Genomic DNA, 14874 nt, shown 5'->3' with positions numbered 1-14874 from the left:
TCTTATGCACTTATGTCATCTAAACAGAAAGAGTGCAATTCTCTCAAATGCCAATTTCCATGCTATTAACGGACTACACAAAAAATGACCTTTGTATTAAATGTACAATGGGAGCTTGATTGCAATGGCCAGAGGCACTGGTGCTCAATCCTGGAACTAGCAAAGCACTCTTTGGCTTCCAGGCCCTGATTTAGTGATACATTTAAGTACATACTTAAATTTAAACATATTTGAGTTATACCCGCCTCCCACAACGCTGCCCCCTCCTTGTAACTGGCTCTGTTCCTGTTCCTCTACCAATGGGCTCCAGTCCTGCTGCCACAGATCTTGGGTCTGGCCTGCTGCCTCTGGCTGGCTGGGCTCCCCTCCCCCCCGGGACAGAGCTTCCCAGCCACCATGGCCCCACTTTTCTCCTGCCGAGCTGGGGCTCTCCAGCGATGGGGCTTGCCAGCTGCCCTGCTTCTGCTGTGCCCCACCAGGGCTCTCCGGTGATGGGGCTCACTGACTGCTGCCCCACCCGGCCAGGGCTCCTCAGGAATGGGGCTCCTAGCTGGTGTGCACTCCTGGGCACCTGGGCTCTATGGTCCAGCAATATCTGTGGTCCGTTGCCAGACCAGAGAGTCCCGGATTTAGGAGATTCAACATGTACTAAATTAAACTGTAATAAAAGGCGGCATTCAAACAGTAAAATAAAAAACAACTGGCTATTGCAAAAGTGCATCTGGTGATATGATAAAATATGAGAGAAAAATCGTAATCAATGGATTTCGTCAGTGGAAATATGGCTCAGCATTTCAAGATGTCCCTATTCTTATCTAATGGACAGTGCATCTGAATCTTGCATCCAGATCCTTCATAAACTGTAGCTTTCCTTTGCACTGCTGCCACCCAATTTCTCTCTTCTCAAACTTTTCAAAGAGGTTTTTTATTTCCCACTAGTACTGTAATATTTTTTCTGGCAGCTCCAGTAGTGCTGAGAAATTGAATATTATAACTGACATTACTCATGTGAAACATGAGAGGTTTTGTTGTTTATTTTTACATGAATTGCACTATGTTTAATAGTTACAATTAGAACTGTCAATCATAGTTATCTCACGCAATTAAACCAAATTAATTCAATTAAAATTGTGAGTAAGCGCAGTTTTTATTACACTGTTAAACAATAATAAAATACCAATTGAAATTTATTATAAATATTTTGGATGTTTTTCTACATTTCAATTACAGCACAAAATATACAAAGTGTATAGTGCTCACTTGATATTATCTTTATTACAAATATTTGCACTGTAAATAAGATAAACAAAAGAAACAGTATTTTTCAATTTATCTCATTCAAGTACTGAAATGCATGCTCTTATCATGAAAGTACAACTTACAAATGTAGAATTTTTTTTACATAATTTCACTCAAAAACAAAACATTATAAAACTTCAGAGCCTACAAGTCCACTTAGTTCTACTTCTTGTACAGCCAATCGCGAAGACAAACACATTTGTTTACATTTATGAAAAATAATGCTGCTTACTACTTATTTACAATGTCTCTTCAAAGTGAGAACAAGTTTTTGCATGGCACTGTTGTAGCCAGTGTTGCAAGGTATTTATGTGCTACATATGCTAAACATTTGTATACCTTTTCATGTCCTGATCTGTAGTTTTTTACAGTGCAAATATTTGTAATAAAAATAATGTAAAGTGAGGACTCTCCACTTTGTATTCTGTGTTGTAACTGAAATGAATATATTTGAAAATGTATAAAAACATCCAAGATACGTTTAATATATTTAAATTGGTATTTTATTATTAACAGTGCAATTAAAATAGCAATTAATTTTTTCAATCATTTGACCACCCTTGTTACAAAGCATATCTAGCAAATTTAGAGAAATAAGTCATCTTACATCTTAATATTAATCAGAAAAAATGCTGTCCTATTATTCCTCTGCCCCACCCCAACTGGTTACCTGTTCTAGCTGTTTTTGGACCATACTCTGCTGCTCGGTAACATGCTTAAGCTGTTCTGCATCTTCTTCTGGGAATTCACGGCCAGCTTTTTTGGCAGTACGTTGTTTTGCTGAGAGCGCTTTTTTTGATTTTCTGTGCACGCCAATTTGCTCTTCCAGGTATTTCTGTTGCATTTGAAGAAGTTGTTGTGTTTCTTGAAGCCATTCTTCATATTGCTTTCTTTGTGAATCATCTGGGGGGTGGGAAAAAGTAAATATTTGACCACTGATATTATACTAAGGACTCTTATTTTAAATGGAGGCCCCAGTGGCTACTCTGCAGCATAGCTCTCCCCTGTGGGCTCACTGCCCCAAGTGGCCACTCACATATTGCAACCCTTTGAACAGTAGCCCCTTTGCATGTTATGGAAAACTGTCCCTTTCCTGGGGCTTCTGGTTGTCCTAGCACAAGCAAACCCCGCCCTTGTTTTAAATTAAGAGAAGAGGAAGCTGCATACCACACTTAGTAGCCCTAATTCTTACTGTTTAGGAGGAGTTCTTAAACAAGTGGACATGCAGACAGACACAAAGATAGACACACTCTAAAATACATATCTAAATACACTGGGGGCAAACAGGAAGTAAGTGGGAAAAAACTATGGAAAAAGGAAAGGAAACTAGATTTATCATTGCTGGAAGCTAACCCCAATGAACAGAAAATTATTTGCATTTCTGGACTTTGGGTATTGCTGTTCTCTGTTCATAAGAAAAAGGCCAGGAAAGTGGGAAGGTGAGGGAATAAGCCCCCTAACTGCCAAGTCAGGGAACAGGACCAGTTCTCTCATATGATAGTACTGAGGCAATAGACAGACAAACCAGAAAAACAGGGACAGAACTCCATCACACATTTTTTCCAGATATTCTTATGATGTACAATGTTTTTGGCACAACCAGGTCTTCCCTTGTACTCTGATATACACTGTGCTCTATCTTAGCTGCCACAACATTGCAGAATCTAGTGACTCAATTTTTACAGCTATCTACACTCTCGAGGGACACCTTGATTCCATCACTGCTAGATTAGTATCTGTATCTAATAATACAGTCCAAAGAGACACCACAGTGGAAATGTTACAGTGTTTATTTGTGACTATGGAGAGAAAATGTTTGGCTCAGGAAAGTCAGATTGAACATACTGAAATATTAACATGCCCTAATTAAGGGTAACTGCTTGTTGCATCAAAAAAAAAGAAAAAAAAAAAAAAAAAAAAAAAAAAAAGCCACCCAGAAAGTGGGATTTTCAAAAGTGCTCAATATTGGCCCAGATCTGTTCTCATTATAGTTAAATCAATGAAGACACTACTGAAAATCCCCCCAGAAAGTCTAGCAAACCTGAATAAAATTTCTAACTGCATTTTGTGCGTTGGGCCACCAATGTATGGAGAGGGGGGAATCTAGCTACTTCTGTTTTGTTATTGAATACTTAGGGAGACTTTTTGCAGACATAAAATCTTCTAAGGTTATGTAAAAAATCGTTCAGTATTTAAATCTAAAGTTAAATCTCATGATAGAATATAAGGGCTACAGTGTGTCTGGGGGAAAATGAAATATTAGGTGTACCAAATAAAACAGATACATGTTTCCAATATTTTTAAAATCACCAATTCTGAATATATAAAATTGTTCTTCCTTTAGGCAGAAGTTTCTGCTCTTAGTTTTTCTGGTTTTCTTTTAAGCTTTACTGAATTAAATTTCCAACCTTTTTTTTAATTTATGTTACAAAAACCTATTTGATTCTTAAATTAAAAATAACTTGTGTTATTGTGGATAACTATTCCAATACAGATCAAGCTAAATCATTATTAGATTTTTCAGATAGTGGATTATAGTTTAATATATAATTAATTACTACTCTTTTGCCATTGGAAAATACTAATTATGTGATTAATATTTCATATTCATCTTTCCTCATATTTTTGAGGACTTTCAGACCAAATGTTATTATGAAGTGTTGATTTTTTAAAAAGTTTAAAGATTTTTTCTTTTGTTATTAATGAATGATTACGAAATGGTTAAATTTAAATAAATTAGAGAATTAGTGTAGTTTGCCAAAATATTCTCCTATGAAGTATTCGTGTGTGTGATATACTTAAAAAAGAAACTGCAATATGAAACCTCACATTCATATACACAACATTACAAGATTTATACTTACTAACAAAACCAGGACCAAAATTTGGAGGAGTAGGCCTTGCAATCTGAGGTGTCAAACTTCCATCCTAAAAATAAAAATGTATAAACAAAGTGATTAAAATCACAAATCATTTTAAGAAGAAAATAAAATATTCACCATTTAAAAATACTTCTGCTGTAACTCATAACAAGTTATGTTACCTGTGTGATTGCTTGCGGCATAAGATTCTGGCCTTCACTAGTCTGTGTTCCTGGCATTGGCTGACCCATAAAGGGAAACCTATTGATACATAAAGATCAATTATAACAGATTTTCAAAACTGGTGAGCACCTTAGTACAGATAAATTGTTTCAAATTATTTCAGCCTAAAACAAAAAAATTCCAAACCTTTTAGACAGATTTGTTTTAACTACTACAGTACAACTCGAATTGTCAGGCATCCAGTGGTCTGGCACTCCTGATAGTCTGGCACTAACTGGAACCCAGAAGTGCTCCAGCCAGCCGGACAATTGGAGCTGCCCAGGGGTGGCGGCGGCGAGGGGGTGAGAGGCAGGCAGCTGTTTAAGGCAGCGGGAGAGGGGGTGCAGCGAGGGGCGAACCCTCTGCCGTGTTGCGGGGAGGCAGTGGAAGCCCAGCACAGCTGGCTTGCAAGCAGGGAAACTCAGCCGCTGGCTTGTAAGTGGCGGCGGCGGAGAGGGGGCAAGAGGCAGGCAGTGTTCCCCGCCTTAAACTGGCTGATCACTGGTTCATTCTCCTGCACATCTACTAAAGTAATATATGCCATCATGTGCCAACAATGCCCCTCTGCTATATACATCGGTCAAACTGGACAGTCCCTACATAAAAGAATAAATGGACACAAATCAGATATTAGGAATGACAATACACAAAAACCTGTAGGAGAACACTTCAATCTCCCCGGACACACAATTGCAGATCTAAAGGTAGCCATCCTGCAGCAAAAAAACTTCAAGACCAGACTTAGAAAAGAAACCGCTGAGCTACAGTTCATCTTCAAGTTTGACACCATCAGCTCAGGATTAAACAAAGACTGTGAATGGCTAGCTAACTACAAAAGCAGCTTCTCCTCTCTTGGTATTCACACCTCCAGATCAGCTACTAGAAGTGGGCCTCATCCTCCCTGACTGGATTCACCTCGTTATCTCTAGCCTGATTCTGGCCTGCATATTTATATCTGCCTTTGGAAATTTCCACTACATGCATCTGACGAAGTGGGTCTTCGCCCATGAAATCTTATGCTCCAATACATCTGTTAGTCTATAAGGTGCCACAGGACTCCGCGCTGCTTTTGCAGATTCAGACTAACATGGCCACCCCTCTGATACTTAAAACTAGGGATGTAATAGTGTAGTCGGTTAATCAATAAGCAAAAGCTTATAGGTTAATGCTATAGACTACACATATTTCCCCTCCCCCATACCACCAGTAAATTTTTTAGCAGCCTGGCCAAGTCCTGGCTTGTGATGGGTTTGGGACCTACCCCCCACCGCGACTCTGCATTTAAAGCGTTATTAGGAGGTAGGCGGGAAGGCAGCTCAGACTTCGTTCCAGCTCACGCCGGGTACAGGAGCTCAGACCCCCATCCTCTGGACAGGGGTTGCTGTCACCCCTGTATCAGAAGCAGCAGCATGGGGAAACAGGCCGTTGGCCCGTAAGGGGAGCTGGTTTTTAAACAGGGTCCCCTCGAGGACTAGCTCCCACCTGGCGCCCCACGCTGCTGTCTCTAATACAGAGGCAGCAGCACTAAGTGACAGGCGGCTCCTTTGGAGTGGGGCTGGAGCGCACTGGCTGCCAACCTCGCCCCTGGGGACTATAGAATAGTCAAGTAACCAATAAGAATTCAAGAGATTACTCAACCATTCAATTAACCAATATTTAACATCCCCAATTTAAACCCAGGTAGGATTACCATGCCTCCAAGGAATTTGGGGCATGGAAGTGGACTGTACCTGGCAAGGATCGTGAGTAAATAAAGGGAAATGTGTATTTAGTTGTGAGTAGGGTTATTTTTCTTTATTGTTGTGGTTTGGTTTGAACTGCTCTGTGTGAATCCATGCCTCCTCTCCCCCATTCACCATCTAAGAGTTGTTCCCAGAGATTTTCTCGGTTTTAATTTGTTTTACTCAGTTGTTCTGTAACACCCAGCAATCAAGTATGCTTTATCAAGTATATCTTCTGTTTTGTAATAAAAATCACTTTTTACGGTGATTATTTGATTCTTGTGTCCTGGAAAGTAACAGGAGGGAGGGAGGGAGGGGGGGGTGTGTGTGTGTGTGTGTGTGTGTGTGTGTGTGTGTCTTGCCTAGACAAAGCTACCAGAGACTGCAGCTTGTTTTACTCTTCTTTTTCCAAGCTTTTGGGGGAAAAAGAGCTTGTGGTATCCCTGGGAAAGGAATTCAAGTGTTCCCTCCTGTTTTTTCAGGGTTAAATCACTTGATGGTGGCAGCTTTTATTTCTCGGAGCCAGTGTATCTGTGACTCTGGGGGAAGAGGGGAGGTTTGTAAGCATAGCCTAGAGGCAAGGTATTTAAAGTCTTTGCAGGCCCCCACCTTCTGCACTTGGAGTGCCAGAGTGGGGACCAGCCCTGATAGTGGTCAAGGACCACATTCTTCCATCATATTAATAGAGGAAGTCCGCGGTCTGGGATGGAGGTTGAGTGCAGAAGGAAGCTTGGGGGAAGGCACTGGGGTACAGGAGACCATATAGGGTCTGGGAGAGAGTTTGGGTGAAGGAGGCAGTTATGACCTGGGGCATGGGACTGGGGTGCAGGAGGAGGTACAGGAGTTTGGGCTGTGACCTAGGGCAGGGGTTTGGCTTGTGATCTGGGGCAAGGAATTGGGGTGCAGGAATTGGGAGGGGGTAAGAGTTCGGGATGGGGGCAGAGGTTATGTGGGTGGCAGTGGATTGGCAGAAGGGAGGGGCTGGGGTGCCAGAGGCAGGCTCTGATCGGGAGACTTACCTAAGTGACTCCCATGCAGCAGCCCAGCAGGATTCTCAGGCAGCCTCCTTGCCTGCCCTACCCCTACACAGGATGCAGGTCAATGGGATTTTGCTATGGGTGGGGACAGTGCATGAAGCCTCTCTTGCCTCTTCTCCACAGTTGTGAAACACAAATGGCCCAACAGCCACTTTTCTCAGAGGTGTGCAGGGGTGGGGCAAGCAGGGAGACTCCCAGAGGCTTCCCGCTATGTTTGCAGGCTGGATCTAGTGGCTCTATTTTGCCCAGGCCCGCTGTATAAGCACGGAGTATGAGTTAATAGGTAACACAGACCTTTTTCCATATTTTATGTCTGTGATTCACTGTGAACAGTTGTGATGGTTTATAATTTCCTGATACTGTGGCTGAGAATGACTTTTCAGACTCCAGCGGGACAAGGTGAGTGAGGTAATATCTTTTATTGGACCAAGTTCTGTTGGTAAGAGAGATAAACTTTCAAGCCACATAAAGCTCTTCTTCAGGTCTACTGATGCTGGTAGCTAAAAAAGTATAATACTTGGGTCATTGTTACTTTTTTTAAAAAAAAACAATAGTTTCATCTTTTGCCTACCTGTTCATAACCATTGGTGGCATTCCCATATTGCTCTGTGCCATTACTTTATTGATACCTTTAAGAGCTACCATTTTTGCTTTCATAATGGGATCAGTGATTGCATCAAAGTCTATGAAACAAAAATAATACAGGATGAATTATACATCTGAACATTTTGATTTTATAGAACTATCAACATAATGCATATTTCCAATGCTGGCACTTGTACTAATCACTTTCAGTTTAAAACAACCGCATTACAAGCATTTAACCACGCATACAGAACATTAATTTTTTCCTTCACTTTACAGAGATTAACATGCAGGTTTCTATATCCTGTAAGACTCTTGCACTCCAATAAGCATCTCAGGAATAAGACTGACAGTATCCATTATAGCAATTGAAGCAACTTTCATTACTACGAGTCAAGAAATGCAAAGGAAGGAATATCAGTTTGAGAGAGGCTGGAATAAGAAGACTTGGCCAGAGGGTGAATCTATTAAATTATAAACATTACCAAGTTAATGCAGGTATTTGACAAGGCTCCCTTAGTCACCATGAGGAGTGACTTGGAGGAAGAATTTATTGCTATTGTGAAACAGAATTTATATCTTAAAAAAAAAAAAAATCAGGAAAAGGAGTCTGATTTGTGCACTTAAAAGGCATTATTGACATTGATACATCACTGACAGCTAGTCAGCAACCTCCAATTGTGTTTAGACTCCTGTCCCACACATTGACTCAATGGTGTTCTAGCATTTTCATATTATATTAACAAGCTATGGGATTAAAATACCTGTTTTATACATCTAAATACTATAAAATTGATATGCTATATTACACCAATAAAAACAGATTGCCACTTCTGTTTTGAAATTTTCTATTTTTTTTTTTTGTTTAGTACATGAAGAATTATTTTTCCCTAGGTCCAATGTGGATGAGTTAATAATTAACTGTACTTTGGTCAAATGCATATTAATTCATATACATTTTATTTATAAAGCACTGCTTCCTCTGAGACAGTTGGGAGTCCTGGACAACATGGTAATTTATTCATCATAAAATAAAAATACAGATGAAAGGTAAAATAATGTGGTACTTTTTATCTGAGGATCTCTTGCTCATACATGGAAAACTGAAGCATAAAGAGGTTAAGAATCTTGCTCAAGGTCAAACACAATTTCAAAAAAAACTGTGAATAAAACCCTGGCCCCATAGAAGTGAACAGGATTTTTACCACTGACATCAATATAAGCAGAATTTCACTTACATGCTTAAATTTTCAGTCTCCTGCTGAAAGTACTAGTCAATTTGCTCTTCATCATGCCAGCTACAAATTCAGTTTCAAATGCTTTCGTATTTTTGTCAATAGCTAGTCAGATTTTTTATATTCTCTTCTGGTATTTATTTGTTTAGTGAACTAGTGAACTAACCAGCACCAAAAAAGTATTACATACATACCAATATTGGGAAAAAATGGCTCTGAACGCTGACGAATCATGGCTTGCATCTGTCGCTGCTGCTGCTGCTCCTGCCTTTCCTGATCCAGAAGATCCTGCAGAAGAAGGGGCTGCTCCTCTAGCAAAAGAGGTCTCTCCCGATTTTGCTGCTGGGCTAGAGTTTGAGGGAGCATTGCCTGCTGGGGACCAGATATACCACTGGGACCAGGGCGGTTTGCCAAAGTCACGGCTTGATTGCTAGATTGTCCTGTCCCAAAGCCGTGGTTAGTTGACTGACCTTGGATAAATCCTGGATTTACTGTTGCCACTTGAGAGAAGCTATGGTTTACCCGTGGAACCACAGTCAGAGTAGAATTTAAAGTGTTTTCCAAAATTTGTCCAGCAGGTGTCATTAGTGTTTGTGAAACACCTGATACATGATTTGTTTGTGTTACAGGCAAAGACTGAACTGGAGAGCCTAATGTCGGTACGTCAGAGTTATCTGAATTTTCATTGGCCAGCAGACTTGAAAGGACAGGTGTGGATCCAGAAATACTGCAAGAACTTATAACACCCTGAGCAGGCAATTGAGCAGGGCCCTGAACAACATTTGGACTAGACACAGCTGTTTCCTGATTCGTAATAATGGTTTTGTCAGGTAATTCTGGATTATTAGGCTGCACAGGAGCTTTTTCTCCATCATTTAACTTTGTTTCATCAGCAAGCGGAGGACCTGCAGATTCCACATTTCCATCACTTTTTTCATTTTCAGACTTTGTTTCCTCTAATGAGTTTGGAGAAAGCACTTCTGTTTTAATCTCACTTTCCATAGCTGATTTCTTCTGCGGAGAAAGTTCACCAGCGGGAACTGAAGTTTTATCACTTTGTTCTTTCTGTTTTGGTTCTGTCTTGCTCTGGGTACCTAATTTGTCATCTATAGGGACACTAAGATCCAATTCCTCATTAAACATACTTTTTTTATCCTCCAGATCAAGTTCTGGGTCTGTGTATGCAATTATATCAAATTCCCCTGATCTCAAAAGGTCATCAAGGTGAGGATCATTGGTTTCTAGATTATCTAAAGTGTCCAACTCATCTCCTTTCCCATCCTCTGGGTCTAGATTTAGATTTTCAAGATCCTCATCATCTAAGTCCTTGACTTCAACCCCTTCCAGATCTTTGACATCTAAGTCTTTTACAGAGGGATCATCAGGATCAAGTTTCTCTTCTAATCCATCAGTTGGCTGGTTGGGAATTTGTAGATTCCCAGATGCCTCACTGGATGTAGGTGTAGGCAAAGGAGTTCCTGAAAAAGCATCATTAACCAGGGGATGACTTAAAGAATGCATGACAAGCACAGGCGGATGGTCACGATTATCTTGCTGAGATTGTGGCAAATGCTCCAAATTTGTAGACATCTGCAACTGGTTAGTTAGACCTTGAGGATTATTTCTAACTGGATCTGTATGTCGTGGACCCTGAAAATCCTGTCTAGGTACAAATCCTGTATGCCGCTGATGCTGGGGTGCTGTGTCTATAACATTAGCGGCAGAGGGATTAAAGGGGAGTCTTGGTCTGCCATCAGGGGCTCTGTGACGTAACTCAATGAATGCTTGCCCCAGTATATTGTGTTGCTGAACCTGAATACCCTGTGGTGGAAAATGCTGAGACAGTCCAGCTGGATTATTCATTTGTGTGTTGTTCAATGGCCTAGGCATATCTATAGACAAAGACCTTCTCAGCTGTGGTGGAACTCCAGCGCGCTGCATTTGCTGTGGAGGCCCAAGGAAACGTTCTTGGCCTGTTGGTGGACCATGGCCACCTACTGGAAACCCAAATCTGAAATGAAAGATTTTATTAAACAATGAGTTCTCTCTATTCATTGAGCCCACCTGATCTGTTGGAGTTCATAAAATGACTAATTGCTGAAATGTTTTGCAGACTATGTTTTAGCACATATAAATAAATATTTTAATACCAATCAATCTCAAATTTAAATGATTTTTCTGAAAAGAACACAAAAATTAACCAAAATAATTGCATTCATGATGTTTAAATAAACTTTTGCTGTACCAACCCCTGAACACAAACAATACTGGATAAAAATGCTTGCTACAGTAAAAAACATCTTGCTTGACACCCTATGTTTTAATTGAACTCAACAGGCGTAAAAAAAATTGGGGGTCCAATTCCCTCCCCCCATTGATATTTATTTTACCTCTCATGACACAGACTATATATCATTTCTTGATTGTGTATACTTCACATGAAAATATGTTATAGATGCCATATGCAGAAATCAAAACTAAAGTTGGATTAAATAACTTTCTTAATAAATGCCTAAAAATGCAGCTTTGTGGGTTTTGCACATACAAGGGGCATAATGAAAATAAAAGAAAAATCCACCTTTCATCTCCCCCAAATGGCCAAACAACAAAAACAACATCAGAGTACTAAGTTTTAATTTCTGAACAATTTCCAGTAATGCACACAATCAATTAGTGCAAAAAAAGAGGCTGCAATTCCTCAGGTGCTTACATGCACATTTATCTTTATATACTGATTTCAATGTGATTATACATATCACTTTAATAGGGTTCAAAAAAGAGCTAGATTCATGGAGGTTAGGTCCAACAATGGCTATGGTTGTCCCTAGCCTTTTCTTGTCTGAAAATGGGTTACAGGGGAGGGATCACGTGAGGATTCCCTGTTGTGTTCCCTCCCTTTGGGGCATCTGGCATTGGCCACTGTCAGCAGACAGGATACTGGGCTAGATGGACCATTGGTCTGGCCCAGTATGGCTGTTCTTACATTCTTATGCTTAAAGCTAAATATCTGTGTAAGTGGTTACAGGACTGCGGCCATGGTAGGCAAATGACATCAATGTTGATAGGCCATCTGACTGGAAATCCCTATAATAGTTTAGAAATCTCAAACACATTTTAAGAAATCAAAAATCATACCTAAGACCATGAGGCCTCATCCCCATGGCAGTCATATCTCCTGGAAACTGGGGTCTATTAAACTGCCCATCAGCAGGAAATGGTCCACGTTGATCTTTTGGGAATACTGTGAACCTTGGACCACCTGGGGGGATGATGGATGCTCTAATATTCCCAGGGTAGGGAGGAGGAGGTCGATTAAAAATCTGATTGAGATTTTCTTGCTGCCAGTGCTGATGTGGAGCTGCATGGGGAGGTGTGGCTGGATCCTGTAGTGCTTTTTCCTGACGTATAGCATTCTTCTTTTGCTGCTGCTGCTGCAGAATAATTTCACGCAATTTCTGGCGCTGATTTAAAAAAATATGATGTTTACTACTGAAATAAATATACTTTCAAAATATTAGAATCTACTGGTTAAAATTCTCTAGAGCCAAGCATCATGTATAAAAAGAACAATCTTCTCCCCACTCATTAGCACCTCCCCTACAATTCCCTTGCAAATTAACTAAAAACCAGACCACACAATTCAAAGAGGCTAGTGAAACCTTTCACCTCAATGACTCCTATTCATGTAGAGTATGTCCTGATAAACTGTAAATTGCTAAACTACACTTTGGTCCATTACTAAATGTATTCAAGACACCAAACCACCTATACCAGTCTGTTTGATTGCTTTATTGCTGTTTTAAAATCAATAACAGTACTGTACAGGAAGAAAGGCTCGATATGAGACCAATTTTTAGAAAGCCTTCTGATGCAGTGTTGTTAAATTCACCTTACAAAGAAGGTGCTTCCAAAGTTAAAATACTAAAACTACCTCTTTTTATATTCATCCTGTTTGAATGGAAAAAGGTACTCACTGTGCATTGTATGAAACTAGATTTAACCCATCAGCTTTCTATTTTTTCTCATCCCATGGTACATCCATCTATGTTCTGAAGATAGGCAATGCAGTTACTAGGGATATGAATGGCTAACCAGTAAACCTCACCCTTAATGGGTGAGGCTTACTGGCGCTGGTTAACTGGTAGATGGGTGCTCTGTGGGCGAGGGGTGCTCCCATCAGTGGTGGGCCCAGCTCAGGCACATCACGGGGGAAGAGAGGCCACTCCCTCTTTAATTAGTTAACCAGTTAAATATTACATTTAACCAGTTCTCCTATTAAATGGATTTTACATCCCCAGCAGGTATCAAAGGGCATGAAAGCACCTCCTGGGTGTGTACTATAGTAGTATAACAACATATCGTGCTCTTCTCCTTTGAGGCATTCCAGTACTGGGGTGTGAGAGTAACTCCCTACTTGTTATGGTGAAACACCCACCTGTCTAGATCCTGAGAGTTTCCTTATCAACTTAGACTGCAGTTTATTTCAACTAACACCAAGTATTATGGAATACTTGACATAGGCCAAAAGAACGGTGGGGAGAGGATAAAACATTCAGGTAACATAAGACAACACACTTAAATTAATATTTTGCCTAACGTGTATGTCTTGGCTAACGGGACAGATTATCAATGTTAGTGTAGAATGAGTGGTTATTTAAACTTTAGTGCCCCAATAGGGACCTTGTGCCATAAGGAAAGATACATTCTGGAGGAGGACAGAAGATCAGAAGTTCAGTCAGGAAGAACTGCTTTTGTTATAATAGCAGTGTCTCTACCCTGGCCAGACCTCCTTCCAGATCAGCAATGTCAATTTTTAGGTTGCATTAAGCTAATAGAGCTCCCTCACGCAAAAAGAGATTAAGCTGCCTTCCATAGCTCTAATCTCATCCCCATTCCATGACAGACTTTTTGCCTTCTAGCCTTTGCCAGAATCTTACGCTAGCAAAGCCCAACAGGAATGTGGTCTAGGACAGCAGTGATAAAGAGCCCTTACTATCTAATATTTATTTGCTATTTGGCGGTTTACATGACATGATTTGGTGTTCTTGATCCAATTCCTAATGGACAGGTGGATATGCTGCAGAAACCATCAACATAATTGACATGTCAGCAATGTCAAACAGAGAAGGAATAAATTTGCATTTAAACCAATCTATCCCATAACCTCTAGCAGACATCCCTCCATGTAAGCATGAAGGCTTGCTTGTAGAGGACTGGGTGAACTCAAAGAGCCAATAGCCCTGTTGTACCTACTTTGTGGATAAAGAATTTAGATTGTTACAATATTTTTGTTAGTGTTTTTTTCTTTACTTTCCTTTAAAGCCAGGATACATTCATACTACTAAACACCTCACAGGCCTGTCCAACTCTACAAGTTATTGAAAGTGAAGTAAGCTTTTAATCTCCAACATTTAGAAATCTAAAAAAAATGACACAAAATAGTTTCTCTCTAAATCCGAATGTCACAATTTTTAAGGTCCAATATCCGGAGACGTGTTAAGGTCAGAAATAATCATATTAGAGCAGAGGTGGCAAATATTCTATGCAGAATGCTGAATTACATTTTTGTGATGGTCAGTGGGCCAGGGTTACATGGTTAGGTTCAGACAATGGATCCTCAATGCACACTGTATCACCTGATGATGTTGGGAAGTTTGCTAACAAAACTATAGCTAGAATGAGGCCCTCTGATAGCAAATGTAATTTAGCTACAGCAGAACCACAGAGTTACGGACATGTTGGGAATGGAGGCTATAACACTGAAAAAGATGTTATGAACTTGAGCCAGAAGGTGGCTGGAGTTGCTGCCATGGGAAGAGAGGAGAGTCAGGTCAGGGCTCAGTGTTTCATACTTCTTCCTTATAACAATGGAAAAGAGGTGAATTCCTCCGATTGTGACATTTTAATAGCACAA

At 40.3% G+C, this 14874-nt stretch overlaps 1 protein-coding gene across 14 annotated transcripts in view; it reads right to left on the bottom strand.

Moving 5' to 3' along the window:
* Positions 1-14874, bottom strand: part of KMT2C (lysine methyltransferase 2C) — a 347150-nt gene that overhangs the window by 45757 nt on the left and 286519 nt on the right. For all 14 annotated transcript variants that reach the window (XM_075922783.2, XM_075922788.2, XM_075922785.2 and 11 more), the window contains 6 exons: positions 12096-12421; positions 9155-10971; positions 7712-7823; positions 4343-4421; positions 4164-4227; positions 1970-2202 (listed from right to left, as the gene is read on the bottom strand). In XM_075922783.2, coding sequence (XP_075778898.2) covers positions 1970-2202; positions 4164-4227; positions 4343-4421; positions 7712-7823; positions 9155-10971; positions 12096-12421 — 2631 coding nt within the window. The remainder of the gene's footprint in view (positions 1-1969; positions 2203-4163; positions 4228-4342; positions 4422-7711; positions 7824-9154; positions 10972-12095; positions 12422-14874) is intronic.

Source organism: Pelodiscus sinensis, chromosome 2, assembly GCF_052426305.1.
Source record: "Pelodiscus sinensis isolate ZL-2025 chromosome 2, ASM5242630v1, whole genome shotgun sequence".
Classification (NCBI taxonomy): Eukaryota; Metazoa; Chordata; order Testudines; family Trionychidae; genus Pelodiscus; species Pelodiscus sinensis.
This window is presented reverse-complemented; position numbering and strand designations above follow the sequence as displayed.